The 16,603-nt window shown below is 38.7% G+C and overlaps 1 protein-coding gene across 20 annotated transcripts in view; it reads left to right on the forward strand.

Annotated features, from left to right (window-relative positions):
- Positions 1–16,603, forward strand: part of EPB41L3 (erythrocyte membrane protein band 4.1 like 3) — a 323,029-nt gene that overhangs the window by 273,561 nt on the left and 32,865 nt on the right. For 12 of the 20 annotated variants that reach the window (XM_040354005.1, XM_040354001.1, XM_040353998.1 and 9 more), the window contains 5 exons: positions 6,531–6,632; positions 7,368–8,087; positions 11,944–12,066; positions 13,813–14,145; positions 15,284–15,412. In XM_040354005.1, the coding sequence (XP_040209939.1) occupies positions 6,531–6,632; positions 7,368–8,087; positions 11,944–12,066; positions 13,813–14,145; positions 15,284–15,412 (1,407 nt within the window). The remainder of the gene's footprint in view (positions 1–6,530; positions 6,633–7,367; positions 8,088–11,943; positions 12,067–13,812; positions 14,146–15,283; positions 15,413–16,603) is intronic. The other 8 variants (XM_040354004.1, XM_040354002.1, XM_040354012.1 and 5 more) reach the window with 8 other exon arrangements.

Below are 16,603 nucleotides of genomic sequence, written 5' to 3' on the forward strand. Positions count from 1 at the left end.
CATGCAGTTATTTTACAAGACAGGTTCCACTCAGAACAGGCCTCGCCATGGTCAACCAAAAAATTTGAGTGCACGTGCTCAGCATCATATCCAGAGGTTGTCTTTGGGAAATGGACGTATGAGTGCTGCCATCATTGCTGTAGATGGAAAAAGAAAAATCGCGCTAACCACACCAATTGTAAACAAAATAAATAAATATGTGAAAAGGCAGCAAAAAACGTGACAAAGCACCAGTATATATGGAAAAGAAAATTTTGCGCCACTAATTAATAACATTCAAGTCCATTTTGAACAACACAAATAAATGAATAAAAAAGTGAATAAAAAAGTCCAAAAATTAATGGAGTTCTTGTGACAAACAACACCCAGTGCACCGATATTGATAGTGAGCCACCACCACACGGACAGAGGCTTACCAGATGGTAGGTAAATGTAAGCGTTGTAATACAATCCACAGCAGGATATCCAGATAGCATGAACACACACAGGTTGGGATCAGGGATACAGCTCATCCACGGAGGGATGCGGTTGGATCAGCACAGACAAAAACCTCTAAGACCTTTCCAGGGAACTCAGCAGCATATCATGTAAAAAGGAAAGCCGCACATGGTGTAATACGTCCAACGTAGTTTATTTAAAACAGATTAAAATCTACTTACATCCATAAAATGTAATAGCAGCATAAAAGAGATGCCGGCCGGCATGAATAGGAGCCCTTCCTCCTCGTAAACACGCGATGACGTCACTGCACGCCGTACCCAGACGCGTTTCGTTATACAATAACTTTTTCAATGGGATGGGCTCTGCAGTGATGCATCGCATTAAATAGCCAGGCCTCGCTTTGATCGCCAGGAACCGGAAGTGGCGAAAACGCCATTTTGGAAATGGGAAGCTGTATTGTAACAGCGATTGAGACTGGAGGTCTCATGGTGGCAGCAGGGAAAAATGTATCTATACGGAAAAAACATGTGAATATTCCATAGAATTATTTAAATTGCAGGTGTGCATATCAAAAAATAAAAATAAATCTTAATGTGACTTGTCACAAATAACATTAAAAATTTAGTGCGGCCAAAAATGTAAATATATGTCTGTGACGATAACAGACAAAGAGGCAGTCACTCCCCCTTCTGGAAAAAGGGGGAATCACATGCCATAAACATCTAATTCGATGGATAATGAGCCTTTATTCAAAAAAAAGGAAATATTTATATCAAAACATTTACAGTGATCCAAAGGCCTAATTAATACGCCTAGGATATAAAAACTTATTCACTTTTTATATCCTAGGCGTATTAATTAGGCCTTTGGATCACTGTAAATGTTTTGATATAAATATTTCCTTTTTTTTGAATAAAGGCTCATTATCCATCGAATTAGATGTTTATGGCATGTGATTCCCCCTTTTTCCAGAAGGGGGAGTGACTGCCTCTTGTCTGTTATCGTCACAGACATATATTTACATTTTTGGCCGCACTAAATTTTTAATGTTATTTGTGACAAGTCACATTAAGATTTATTTTTATTTTTTGATATGCACACCTGCAATTTAAATAATTCTATGGAATATTCACATGTTTTTTCCGTATAGATACATTTTTCCCTGCTGCCACCATGAGACCTCCAGTCTCAATCGCTGTTACAATACAGCTTCCCATTTCCAAAATGGCGTTTTCGCCACTTCCGGTTCCTGGCGATCAAAGCGAGGCCTGGCTATTTAATGCGATGCATCACTGCAGAGCCCATCCCATTGAAAAAGTTATTGTATAACGAAACGCGTCTGGGTACGGCGTGCAGTGACGTCATCGCGTGTTTACGAGGAGGAAGGGCTCCTATTCATGCCGGCCGGCATCTCTTTTATGCTGCTATTACATTTTATGGATGTAAGTAGATTTTAATCTGTTTTAAATAAACTACGTTGGACGTATTACACCATGTGCGGCTTTCCTTTTTACATGATATGCTGCTGAGTTCCCTGGAAAGGTCTTAGAGGTTTTTGTCTGTGCTGATCCAACCGCATCCCTCCGTGGATGAGCTGTATCCCTGATCCCAACCTGTGTGTGTTCATGCTATCTGGATATCCTGCTGTGGATTGTATTACAACGCTTACATTTACCTACCATCTGGTAAGCCTCTGTCCGTGTGGTGGTGGCTCACTATCAATATCGGTGCACTGGGTGTTGTTTGTCACAAGAACTCCATTAATTTTTGGACTTTTTTATTCACTTTTTTATTCATTTATTTGTGTTGTTCAAAATGGACTTGAATGTTATTAATTAGTGGCGCAAAATTTTCTTTTCCATCATTGCTGTAGAGGTTGAAGGGGTGGGGGGGGGGGGGTTATTTGGTTCAGACAAGTATGTCTTGCCTACAATCAAGTATGGTGGTGGGAGTGTCATGGACTGGGGCTGCACGAGTGCTGCCAGCACGGTTCATTGAGGGAACCATGTGTCAACATGTACTGTGACATGCTTGAGCAGAGCATGATCCGCTCTCTTTGGAGACTGGGGCAGTATTCCAACATAACGACACCAAACACACCTCCAAGATGACCACTACCTTGCTAAAGAATCTGAGGGTAAAGGTGATGGACTAGCCAAGCATGTTTCCAGACCTAAACCCTATCGAGCATCTGTGGGGCATCCTCAAATAGAAGGTGGATGTGCGCAAGGTCTCTAACATCCACCAGCTCTGTGATGTCGTCATGGAGGAGTGGAAGAGGACTCCAGTGGCAACCTGTGAAGTTCTGGTAAACTCCATGCCCAAGATGGTTGAGCTAGTGCTGGAAAATAATGGCGGCCACACAAAATATTGACACTTTTGGCCCAATTAGGACATTTTCCCTTAGGGGTGTAATCACTTTTGCTCCCAGCGGTTTAGACAATAATGGCTGTGTGTTGTTATTTTGAAGGGACAGCAAAATTACAGTTATACAAGCTGTACACTCACTACTTTACATTGTAGCAAAGTGTCATTACTTTAGTTTTGTCACATGAAAAGATAGAATAAAATATTTACAAAAATGTGGGGGGCGTACTCACTTTTGTGAGATACTGTATATAGTTTGCTCTTGTTTATATTAAATAAATTTTATGGAACAGCATTTGCATCATCAGGAAGAAAGACAACTAACAATAAATAGCCAGTTAACTGCTTGCCAACTGCCCTATAGCAGATTTACTGCTTCAGGGTGGCTGTTCTGTGCAGAATTATTGTATGTATACGTGAGTCTGAACTTCCGGGTAGGAGGCACACACTGTTTCTGTGGTGCTTAAACACAGCAGACGCTGATCAGCAGGTGTCAGCCAATGGATGTCTTCCGGTACCCGCTGATTAGTGAGGAGACAGGCTGGATGGAGCTCTGCATATGTAAACAAGGCAGAGCTCCGTCATGTCAGCGGGAATGTGCTAGATTTTTGCCTATAACAAAAAATGGCCTGGTCATGAAGGGAGGTAAATCTTCCGGAGGTCAAGTGGTTAAACTACACCAATATACAGTCACTTGGTAAACATGAAACATTTCTAAATTCTTTAAGGGTGCACAAAGGATAACAATACACCCAGCTAAATGGGCAGAAGTTTCTTTAAAAGACTAAGAACAGTTAGTATTAACAACACAAGCTAACAAAGTCAAAAAATTCTGGCAAACATCAAACATTTTAATCAAAAGTTTATTTGAATGAAAACCGTATCATACAAAACATAAAAAAGTACCCCTTTAATATATATAAAATAGGAAAAATTGAATTTTCCTAAAATGATGGACCATAATGAGCTCCCCTCCACACAAGACTATTTCCTCCTGGGACATGGAAACCTTCACTCTGGAGAAAAGCAGGGGGCACCAGGGATGCTGAGTTATGTTCTGTCCATGTGGCTTAAAGGGTCACTAAAGGATTTTTTTTTCTAGCTAAATAGCTTCCTTTACCTTACTGCAGTCCTGTTTTTCATGTCCTCATTGTTCGTTTTTGCTATGATGTTGCTGTAATCCTTCTCTGTTCTGAACAGTCTGTTTCCTGATGAAAAAAGTCATGGGAGCTTTCTCTCTGTGGCACTAATCAAGGAGGTGTGATTACTGTGTCTTAAACCCCTCAGAACCAATCACTTTAGTTTTACAAACCATCACTGCCCTCTATTGGCTCTGTGTCTCTGTACTTCACAGAAGCATGAAAAAGCATGCATAAACGAAACTGAAACTACAGGTACATTATATGATTGATTTGTATCTATTTTTAATCCTTTTTAAAAGGAATCCGTTAACTATTATGTCTCTCTACCCTGTAAACAGTCATTTCAGCAAAAAAATAATTTTCCTTTACAACTCCTTTAAGAAGGTGTGGTAGGCGGAAGCAACTCTTAGTTGCAGAGCAGAAAAAATGCAGAGCCTTCTATATAGGGAAGACAAGACCACTTGGAAAAGAATTTGCTAGCACATCTGACATTTTGGGAAGAAATTTATGCTGTTTTGTGAAATTCAATAAATATAAGCAAGGGCAACCGTGATATCATCTGCTTATCACCTGTGTGCAAACTTAGGCCCGGATTCACAAAGCACTTACGCCGACTACAGATACGCTGCGTAAGTGCAAATATGCGCCATCGTATCTATGCGCCGGACTCTGAAACCAAGATACGCCTGAAAATAGGCTTCATCCGACCGACGTAACTTTCCTACGCCAGCGTTTCGTGGGCGCATATTTACGCTGGCCGCAAGGGGCGCTCCCATTGATTTCCTATTCAAATATGGAAATGAGGGAGATACGTCGATTCTCGAACGTACTTGCGCCCAGCGCATAATATATGCGGTTTGCGTAAGTCGTACGTCCGGCGTAAAGTTATTCCCCATATAGGAGGCGCAACTCTTGCAAAGGTATGGACCAGGGAACACAGCCGTCGTATTTTACGTCGTTTACGTAGTACGTGAATATGGCTAGGCGTAGGTTACGTTCACGTCGTAGGCAGTGATTCGACGTATGTTAGGCAGTTGTTTCGACGTGATTCTGAGCATGCGCACTGGGATGCGGCCACGGGACGGCGCATGCGCTGTTCGTTTTAAGTACTTCTATGGCGCTTGGCCCATCATTTGCATGGGGTCACTCCTCATTAGCATGGCTCACGCCCACCTCCACCGGCTTACGCCAAGGAAACCCAGCGTAGATTTGAGCGAGTGGGAGCAAGTGCTTTGTGAATACTGGCCTCTCTGTGCTGCGTCGGCATAGCGTATATTCGATAAGCTACACTGGCATAAATATGCGCCGATGTATGTGAATCCAGGCCTTAGTATATCTATAGCCAAAACTTGTTTCAGTTTTGAATAAAGTAGGGAAGGGTTAAATCCCTGTCAGGTTATTTTTTCACTGTCTGTGTGCCACTAGGGAGCTTTCCCTTTACTTTACTTTACTTTACTTTACAATGGCAAATAAAGAAACGAATATAGCGTATACACAAGTCCTATTGTAATTGAATGCTAAATACAAATTACCTTACCAATCTGCAGCTCTGTAATTTTCTGAAAATGCAATATGGCTATTTGGAGGTGTTCTGTATGCAGAATGTGTACAGAACACCCCCGGAAACATAATGTCCTGCTTGTGTGATTGGCCCACCAATTTTCCCAGGGGTCTGCACTAAGTTGCATGTCAGATTTAAGGCATCTACTGTAAAAAAATCTCATTTTTGGTGAGATACTCCCAATAGGAACACGTCTAAAGGGCTGCAGGCCCAGCAGCTTTCCTCATTAGTGCCCTGCAGCTGATTGATAATTATGAAACCACTCCCATTAGACTCACTTTCCGACATGGACACCGAGGAACACACAGGGATTTCTTCAGAATAACAAAAGGTAGGAATCTGCAATGTTTGTTAAACTCCTTGCAATGTACATAGATCACCCAGAGGGAGATGTTATTTTCTCCACAAAAGTGTAGTTACTGTTTAACTATATATATATATAGCCGCATGCAAACTAAGAGTTCGCCAACCAAGAGGCAGCCCCTACTTCCCTAAGAGAAGCCTAGACATTGCATTTACAAGACAGCTGTAGACTTCTAGTGTGTGTTCTGCATAGTGTGCAGCGTGACGGCGATTATGGATTACTTAGTGTGTGTGTATGGATGTATGTATATGTATGTATGTATGTATGTATATATTACACATACATGTTTATTTTTTATTTTTTATCTTGCAATAACAAAAATCTAACAAATTGGTTTAAAAAAATGTATTATTTTTTGCTCTCTAGCTACTAAATTGCTGAACCCATTTTGGGGACTGTGGATATAGTATGTATGTGTGTGTGTGTGTGTGTGTATGTATTATTGGTTACAAATGAATTGATGGGACTGTTGTGAAAAATATTTGACTTGCTGCCAGAATGCTTTGCTTGGGTATTTGAGTCATAAGCTCGAATTAATGTTTTCCAAGATCTGTCTGTTAACATATTTCTTGCAGTAACACTAAACAAACTGCTGTCTTATGAATTCAAGTAAATGCACTCATTTTTGGATTCTTATTGGTTTTTCTTCCGCTAGCCAGGGGACATAGTGAAGAAACTTCGGGAAGCCCGAGCCACCAGCCCTGTGGCTACTTCTCAGAAAATCATTATGCAGAAAACTATCCCTTCATCCCCAGAGGTTATTTTCTATTTGTTTGAATTACAAAAAAATCCACCAATGTAAATATTGGGGCCTCATAGCATTAAGTAATTGAGACAGACTATATGAGGTATAAAAAGAATGATTCATATTGTGGGAATTTTTTTAAAGACTTCTGTGATAAGGGAGGCTATAAAGCGCCTTGTGTGGTACTTGGGTGAGGATCAGACCATTCATGGCTGTTCTAGCCTTCCTGCCTGTTGGTAAATCTCTTTTTGACTGAGCCTATCCTTAAGAAGACGAAAGGAAGAACTGGCTGCATGTGGGCTTTCTATTTTGGAAGGAGAGTCACAACATGTGTAATTGCAGGAAGAGCAGAGGTGCCTCCATCCATTCTTGGGGGGGGGGGGGGCACGCATCTACCAGTCTATGGCCACCCCTTAAAAGAGGTTATGCCACACTGAAATAGTCCTTTGTAAACTAGGACTTTTTACCAATCCTTATATTTAAGTTGTAGTAAAACTTTAAGAAAGGGTGTAAGTATTGTCCATAGCAGCCTACTAGACTCTTAATTTTTCAGACTGTATCAGATTAAATTCCAGGATTAATCATATTGGTTGCCATGAAGGATACCCACACGATCTTTCCCTATGCTTTTATATATAAAGCTAGATATGTAGATTACCATTGGAAAGCCTAGATATACGCTATTCAAATATAGAGCCCTACAATAAGGACAAAAAAATGCTAATTTAGATTTTATATCTCATATAGGGCACAGACGATTGGGTTATTATAGACAAAGTACCCACTAAAATTGTTGATGGTGAAACAAAAACCATGATCACTTACAAGGTGACAACTGTGAGCAGTGACAAACCGGTTGAAACCTTTAAGACCAGCAATATTGAAACCCAGAGCCTGGATGCCTTGAAAATGGAAATTAGAGCTCAAGAAGAAGAAAACAGGCAGAAAATGTACACGTTGGGGAAATCCTATGACGCAGTGTCTGGAAAAATTTTAACAATGACGAGTAAAGGTAAAGAAGGTGAAAAGTTATCACAGCCCTCAACATTTGAAGTCAGACAGAAGCTGGAAAAGGACATTTCTGAAACTGTGAAAATAATTCCTGTGGCTGGAAAGTATGAGATTGTGGAAACAGTTAGCGATGATAAAGGTAGAAAAACTTCTGAGGCCCCTACCGTTAAAAGGAGAATGTCAGAGACCCTGACTCCCATTAAAGAGTCAGACTCCCAACTTGCTAGTCCAATAGAAGAGATGCTGAAAAAAGTCCAGGAGTCGGACACCTCTATGAAGATGGTAGAAACGGTGATCACAGAGAAAAGGGCAGAATTTCCAGATTATGCAATCAGTAAGACAGAGGGTCCTGGATGGAAGGATAAGAAGCTCTCGGAATGGCGATATACAAGAGATCAACCATTTACAATTGCTACTGCTCACTATGTCACCGAATCGTCTGCATCCAAAGTGGTGGTAACAAGTGGCAATGACCCCATTCTCACAATTAAAAGCATGAATTGCAGACATCCCCCTGCTTCACAGTTCCCCTCTGTTCACTTTCAGCTTAACTTTGTGTTGGCAACCAACTTTTATTTATCCGTTTTTATTATGGGCACTGCAGCCTTAGCAAGCATTGCAAGCTTTTATAACCAAACATAAAAAAATACCATGACTGAAAATATATTAATGTAACTGCTTGCCAAATCAATAAAAGTGTGCTTAAGCCAGCATTTTCCCAGATCTAACAGCTTATTGGCTCTATTCAACAGGGTCTCCTAAAAATGTATGCATTTAAAAAAGGGCATTAAATATATCTGTGAAAAACTTTTGGGCTTATGTAATCATAGTGCAAAGAGCAATAGTTTTCAGCATCTTATAACCAGCTACTTAGAAACTTGCTTTCTGCAGCTTGATGTGGTCAAGAAAGTTGATTTCTTATTTAGTTGCCCAGTATTGGTGCAAAATATTGCTCATTGTCATATACTAGTGAGTAATGGCGACGGAAAAGAAGCTGACAAATAATCTGACCATGTAGAAAACTTGAAGATTAAAGCTCTAATTCAGGCAGATATAGAACACATGAGTGAATGCAGCTCTATAGTCATGCATGCATCAGTAAGTTTATTTTCTGAATATGAGTAAGTTTCTGAACTTAACCTAGCATCAGCTGCTTAGTTAGCAGGGCTTGACGACAAGAAGTAGTAGCAGAAGGAGCCAAATCTGTTCATGTGATGTGAAGGAACATGCTGATGGGACCAGACAGCAGAATGACAGACAGATGACCTGATCACTGTGCTGCTTCTTATTGTACTCTCCAGTCACATGCTGGGGCAGATCCAGGACAGCCTGAGTTTAGAGGAAGTAGGTTAAATGATGCTGCCCATGAAACTAAAAGTTTCATGTTGCATAAACGTACTGCAGAGAAGCACTCTAGATTAAAACCAAAGCAGTTTTTTTGTTTTTTTTAATGGTATCTTTTAATGGGCTATTTATTCTCAACTTGATATTTTTGGCTGTAGTTTTTCACTGAGTGATATGCTTTATTAGACAACTCAAGGTATAAAAGATAAATGCATGCTGGATGCCTGAAATGACTTCTTCAGGCTTTATACAACTCTAAAAATAATTCTGAAACTCACATATACATAAAGTAACAAGGAAAAATGTTAATATTAAAAATAAACACAACTTTTTGCTTTATGTGTATTTTATTGCTCCTTCTCGTAATTTTGTGTGTACATTTTTTGTTTTCGGAACATATTTTGATATGTATAAAGCAGGAAAAATGCTCAAAGGCATCCTTAAAGCTTGCAATTTTTTTAGCTAATAAGGGGTATCACTCAAACGCTAAACTTCCTGCAATAATTGATGACTAACCCAGTGCAATATTCGAATACTGCTATTAATTTAATCATGCAAAGTTTCTGAAAGCTGACTTCTCACTGGCTAGTGTGGGGTCATACGCAGTCTTGCACTTCATATCGTAGGCCAGAAAGTTTTACATGTGCTTGCCCATTCTGCAAGACACTGCACGCTCAGCATCTTCCTTCCCGCATGGAAGCAAAATTTATATTGTAGATTGTGACAGAACACCATAGCTCTATAGTATAGCAGTGTGCTATCACATCACATACCTCACATAATCAGGGAAGCAGCAGAGCTCTTTAGAATGCCCAGATAGTTCCTGTGGTGTCTAAAAAGGGTTATGGTATGTGAAATTACCTTGAAAACCACAGATAAAATTCTGTATATCATTAATGGTGTTGGTTGTGAGTTGCCAGGTTTAAAGAGATGGGGCTTATTAATTCACAATAATTGGCAAGCCTTTTTTACTTGAGAAAAATAATACTTCTATTTAGAATGATTTGTAGCAGTTGGAGAATAAGCACTTGTGGTGAAATTATATAGTTGTGTTTTCCATACTCCTTAAGATAAGTTAGACCTTCCAAAAAAAATGTATGGATTATGCCTAATTTTTATAGGTAGCCGTACTTAAATTTTATGTAATTTGTATCATATAAAGCTTCAACTTTAAGTAGCACATTAACATTTTATTGAAGCTTCCTCTGTCCATCTCAATTAATTTTCATTACTTTGGGCTGTTGAATAGGGCCTCTGCTTTCTTACAAGCATTATAAATGTGTGCCAGTTTTATTTTCTTACTTTTTGCCATGTCCTTTAACCTTCATGGCTTCTTTCCCCGATATCCTATTGTGTTGTGCATTTAATGTATTAATATTTATTGTTTTTCTGTTGTAATTTATCTCATGTCTATCAGTTTTGTCTTTTTCCTCTTGGTTATTAAATCAAGACCTGACTCTCCAAAGCTGGCTTTCAGGTCTTTCTTTCTCTAGCTTATCAGAGGAGTTGGGGAGCTCCGTGTCCTTCTTCTATATTGTTTTTTTTTATTTATAATTTGACTCTCCAGCTTTCATCTCACTATGGTAATCCAGCTATGACAAACTATGATATGCTGATAATCTTAGTTCAGCAATCGTTGGAGAGATGGCTTTCTTAGAGGGCTCAGTAAATCTAAAACGCAAGTTGGCTTATTATCCAAAGGAAAAGTTGCACACCAATAGTCTCTTCACAGGCAAAACTTTAATCAGCAAAAAGCTTTAGCACATGGTGTTGTCCCCAGGGCCATCTCTCTGACATATTTCACCTGAGAGGCTTAATCATGACTATCTATGATTAAGCTAATTGGGTGAAACATTTTAAAAAGGAGTGGTCCTGGGACCTGAACATTGTTTGCTGATTAGAGTTTTGTCTGTGAAGACGTTAAGTTTTCTTTAGATTATACCAAGCTGTGTGGAGGCATGATGGACTCCAAACCAGCATCTGATTTCAGCATGAGTGGAGCACTTGGAGGGTTGGATTGGTGCACTTTACTTTGTTTCTATAAAAACAAGTTGGCTTAACGTAAAAGATAAATTTGTAATTAGTAGATTAGCTGTGCATAAAGGTTCCAAATGCTTATCAGAACTTGATATTATTGTAATAATATTGATTCCTTGGCCAATAGTAAAACTGTAGGTCACACTCAAATTGTGTATAATTTTAGGAACATTTACATATTGTATATTTTCATGAATGTAAAATGAGAGCCCTGCCAGTTTACCTAGAATTCTACAGTTGCAGATATGTCATTAAAGTAACAATACCCTACTGGTTTGTCTTATTATTGTGATGTAGTCCTAACATCCAATCTAACATCCTTCAAGTCCTTTCTTCATAGTACATAAACAAATAAAAAAATGTTAACCACAATCTGCACTATCCAGTCTTCCATCCACTCCCTGCCTTCGCCTAATCCTGGCTTGCCTTCCTGACCTGTTGTTCGCTACCACTGCTGTTCTCTCTCCAGTGTCTTATACACAAAGCTCACAACCGCTCTTCCTTCTTCATTTTCCTGATTCACATAAAGCTCTTTTGGGTTCTCTGAGATTGCTCTGATTATGTGACTTCCTGTATCATAAACTGCTTGTTTGCTCTTCTCTTATGCACATGCATATTTACAAAGTGTATAGAGAATCTGCAGTTGGACCTTAAAGCATTACATCTCTGCAAAGGAAGGGTACTTTTTAGTTTTATCCATGGTCTTAAATGAAGAACCTTACATTTTGAACCTCTCATATTTATTTATTTTTGAAGCCAATTTGTGTTTTAGGTTTAGTGGCCCTCTATAGTGAAATATGTTTCTCTTTTACTATAGTTACCACTCCTCATGCTTTTGTCTGTTATTCATTTTATGACTGTCTGTCCCTCTGTTTCTCTCTTTTGTATGTCTCTGTCCTTTCAATGACTTTTCATTTCTTTGTCTGTTTAGACCAAACAGTCTTCTGGTGAAAAACTCATGGATGGTTCTGATATCTACAGTTTATTAGAGTCTTCAAGAAAGCCATCTGAGTTCATAGGAGAGGTTACAACTGCTTCACAAAACTGGGCTCAGGTGGCTGCTTGATTTGATGTGCTTTCTAGCTTACTAGAACTTATGATAGTAATACATGCATGATATTTTTTTTTATTTTTTGGAGTGCCAAAGAAAAGAGGGTGATGTGAAATGACATAGCTGTTACTGCAGTGACACAATGCTCTACAATCACCGCTACACTTAGAACTATTTAGATAATGCTCTGAAAATATTCCACATAAAATGTTTCATGAAATGTTTAGAAAAATGTACAGAAGCTTGGAGGACAAAATTATATAGCATCTTGGCTATTTGTTGCATAGTAATGGAAATTCTATTGGTATGAATTTTGCATTTAATGGGACGTAAAATTAGAAGTAAGAGGGAAATAAATAAAATACTTATATTTGACAAGGAAGCTTTAGTGCTGCGTTATATTTTAGAAATGGACTGGAAACGTGTAAACATAAATAAATTCTCTTTTTCCCCAGCAGTTAATTTAGTGGTCCATTGAATATACATAAAAAAGCGGAAAAATGTTTTATATTGGTTTACAATATTGCACTTCTTGCCCTGGATCTTATGATTCATACTTTCATTTTTAAAAAGGAATATGCAAGTATTAATATGAACTGTTTGTCTAGATACTTTTACACAACTGCAAGGGCACATTTTTAAACAAACGGGATACATTTTATCCTCCATCTTTCCAGAATCACTTTTTTTATTTGCATATAATGTTCTTTGTCAACATAAATGTTTGTTAAAATGTGTGTGTGGCACTAGTAAGATGATGTGCCTAAGAAACGCAGTCGGTAAGGTAATGGGCCTTGTGTGATTTTTAATTTTTTTTGCCCACCCCACCCATACTCGCCACTAAGGTCCTAGAGCTTTGCGTTACATTTATGCAACAGCATTGATAACTGCTTTATTCTCTTTCTAAAGGAAAATAATCTGATAATATAGCCTTAACCTATATTGAAGACTAACCCTAATTAAAACGTTTGAGGAGCCTTGTAATTTATGCTGCCATTATGGCTTCAGCATGGCTACCATGGGATGTGTGTATATATACACCTATACACCTATTATGTCTGGAGCATTTAGAAATGATTCTATGCACAGTATGGATGTTGATAGCCATCATTGGCAAGAAATAAAGAACATACCATAATCTTTTATAATCACCATCCTGGGTGCAGTTGAAGTGTATCTAAACCCATGAACCAAAAAAATTGATGTATTGCAGCTTACAGTACTTGGATATGAAGGCTGCAGTTTTTGTAGGCTTTTCTTCTGTTTTGTCCTGGTGATCCTTCCAGTAACACACTTCATATCCTAATGTGACAATGTTCACTTATTATACTGTATCTATTGAGAAGCCTGGTTGTCTTCCTAAGACAAAAGATGTGCTAGGATTACAAAACACCACCTCCGTAGGGGCGTTGTTATGTAGCCCAATACGTTTTTAGGTGTTTTTATGCATATTACAAACCAATGAAACAAAATTATTTTGGTGGTAAATTCAAAAGACCAAAAGGGAGGAAATAGGAGGAGTTCATTGTTAGAGTTTACATTTTTAAGATGTGTGCACCCATTATCGTTACATCACGGGTCATGGGTGTTCGTTTTTATGCTTTAACCTAGACCTGTATGCCAGACAGCTAGATTTCCTTTATTTTTCACTGTCATCCTTACTATTATGTGAGTAAATGTATACCAACCCCATTTTCTTCCTGAAGATGCAAGTGATGTTTAGTTAACAGTGGCCCAATTTATTTTCAGAAAACCGAAACAAAAAGTCAATGGGAAACTGACGAAGTAAGAGAAGAGGACGCAGAGCAAAGAACGAAAGAGAAGGTTGTGCAGGGGATAATCAGTTTGGAGGAGACGGGGAGTGTGCATGCAAGCGGGGATACTGCTCAACTGAGTGCAGAGCAGTTGGATGGTGCGGCTAAGGCAAATGCAGTCATTGCTTCTTGCTTGAAAGGGAGTGAGGAAACTGATAAAGAGGAAGATTGGGCTGTTGATGCTTCTGCTGCTAGTAATGCTCAAGAGGAGCAGCATGGCTCAGATATTCATGACACACATCTATTGGATGGCAAGCCTCATGATGAGGTAACTGGCTAACATTGACTTTGTGCTTTTATATGTTTTAACATGTGCAGATGGTAATTCTTGCTTAAATTCACGCTTGAGCAATATAATGCCCTGCTTTGGAACCTTGATTTTTACTTTTGCCTGCTTCATTTTGCTTTATTTAGAGTGTGACATTCAGTAAAAATACACTATAATATATTCAATTTAAATTTGCCATTTGGAATATTAAAAAGAAAAATTTACCATAATTGAAAACATCATTATGACAAAATTCTAATTAAAATGCACTGTGGCACGTCTTCAAACATGCCTCTAATTTGGCTGTTTCGAAGATTCTGCCCCTAATGTCAGATTTATATATTTTATTTTATTTTTTTACCCTTTTTAACCAAGATTGTTTATACAAACACCAGGATAGTATATGTGATTTATAATTCTAGATACCCAGTACTTTATTCGGAAATGCTTATTTGACAGCAGCTTTTCAGTATGAGTACTCATGCACACTGGATGTTTTCACAGCTGCTGTTTTTGGCTTCAGGTGTTTTTTTTTTTTTTTTCCTGCAGCTAGTAAACTCCCCTGCATGTTATCCTATGTGCCCATGCACACACAAGTTTTTATCAGTTTTTTTTTTGGCAGGAGCATTTTCTGGTTGGAACCCCCCCCCCCCCAGAACTAGTGGGTTTGACGAGGAGTTGTAAAAATGCAGCTATTTGGCATTTGAGTCATTTTGTGGGAGTGTAGTTTTGCTAAAAACCTCAGATGCTGAAAAATTCTACTGCAAAACACATTCTAAAGCTACAGCTTTCTATAGCAAATGCTACTGGCTTTTTTATAATGTCCAGTGTGCATGAGGCCTCAAGCAAATTGCTTTGTGCCACTATCTTTATTCACCCAGAGAAATGAGATGCCTGTTTGTTTGCTGATTTTATCAGGATCGCATGGTATTTATCTCTTTGGTGTAGTAGACTGCCACAAAGAACCTCAAGAATCATCTGTTGACCAGGCAGTCTACCAAATTGGAATTCAACTGTTAGACCGGCCATAGATGATACAATCACTATCTGATTTTCTGAAATTTGTGTTTTTGAAGACCTATTGTTGTATGTTATTTGTTTACTAACCTAAATAAAAATGGAATCTCTTTTTACTCAGTCACCCCTGGTGAAAACCGAGATCATCACTTTTGGCACTATCGCAGATGGGGAGAAGCCTGAAATTTCCACTAAAGATGTACCTGTAATACATACAGAAACTAAAACCATTACCTATGAGTCATCAGAGGTAAAGACAGTAAAAGGAAATATGTTACTGTTTTTTTGTTTTTGTAATTTTTGCATTGGTTTCAGTCTACACCATTCTCACCCTGGTCCAGAGAGTTGCATTTGTAATAATCCTTCTTAAATTAGAAGGCAAAAAGAGTAATTTCTAGTGGTAGGATAAGGGGAACATTTGATTATGGGCTGCAAAACCTGTAGCCACTCTCAAAGAGCCTTTCACCACTTCCCCCCCCCCCCCCCCCCGAAAAATTCCCCTTAACAAACCGAACCAATTTTTTATTTAACTTTTTTGAAAATCTTGATTTCTCACTAAACATTTCACTTTTATTCTATGCTAGCATCTTATACATACATGTTTAGGACAGTGCTTTAGTCCATTTTTAGACTTTAATATAATATGCACAATTTCACATAATTAAGGCTCAAAACCAACATTCATGATTTAAATTTCAGATGGTACATCACAACATACAGTGCCTTGAAAAAGTATTCATACTTCTTGAAATTTTCCAAATTTTGTCATGTTACAACCGGAACCATATATGTATTTTTTGGGGGATTTAATGTGATGGACCAACACAAAGTGGTACATAAGTGTGAAGGGGAAGGAAAATGATAAATGGTTTTCAAAATGTTTTATAAGTATCTGAAATTGTGGCGTGCATTTTGTATTCAGACTTTTTACTCTGATTCCCCTAACTAAATTCTAGTGGAACCAATTGAAGTCCCATACTTGGTAAATAGAGTCCACCTGTGTGTAATTTAATCTCAGTGTAAATACAGCAGTTTTGTGAGACCCTTATTGAACAAACCGCTTAATGAAGGCCAAGGAACACACCACACAGGTCAGAGATAAAGTTCTGGGGAAGTTTAAAGCAGGGTTAGGTTATAAAAAAAAATCCTAAGCTTTGAACATGTCACGGAGCACTGTTCAAGCCATCATCCAAAAATTAAAAGCGTATGGCGCAACTAGAGACCGACCAAGACATGGCCATCCACCTAAACTGGCAGGCCAGGCAAGGAGAGCATTAATTAAAGAAGCAGCCATGCTGTAACTCTGCAGGAGCTGCAATTATTGGTGCACTCCATGAATCTGGTCTTTATGGAAGAGTGTCAAGAATAGGGATGAGCTGAACACCACGCCCCCCCCCCCCGTTCGGTTCGCACCAGAACCTTCGAACGGACCGAACATTTA

This window comes from Rana temporaria, chromosome 5 (assembly GCF_905171775.1).
Source record: "Rana temporaria chromosome 5, aRanTem1.1, whole genome shotgun sequence".
Classification (NCBI taxonomy): Eukaryota; Metazoa; Chordata; class Amphibia; order Anura; family Ranidae; genus Rana; species Rana temporaria.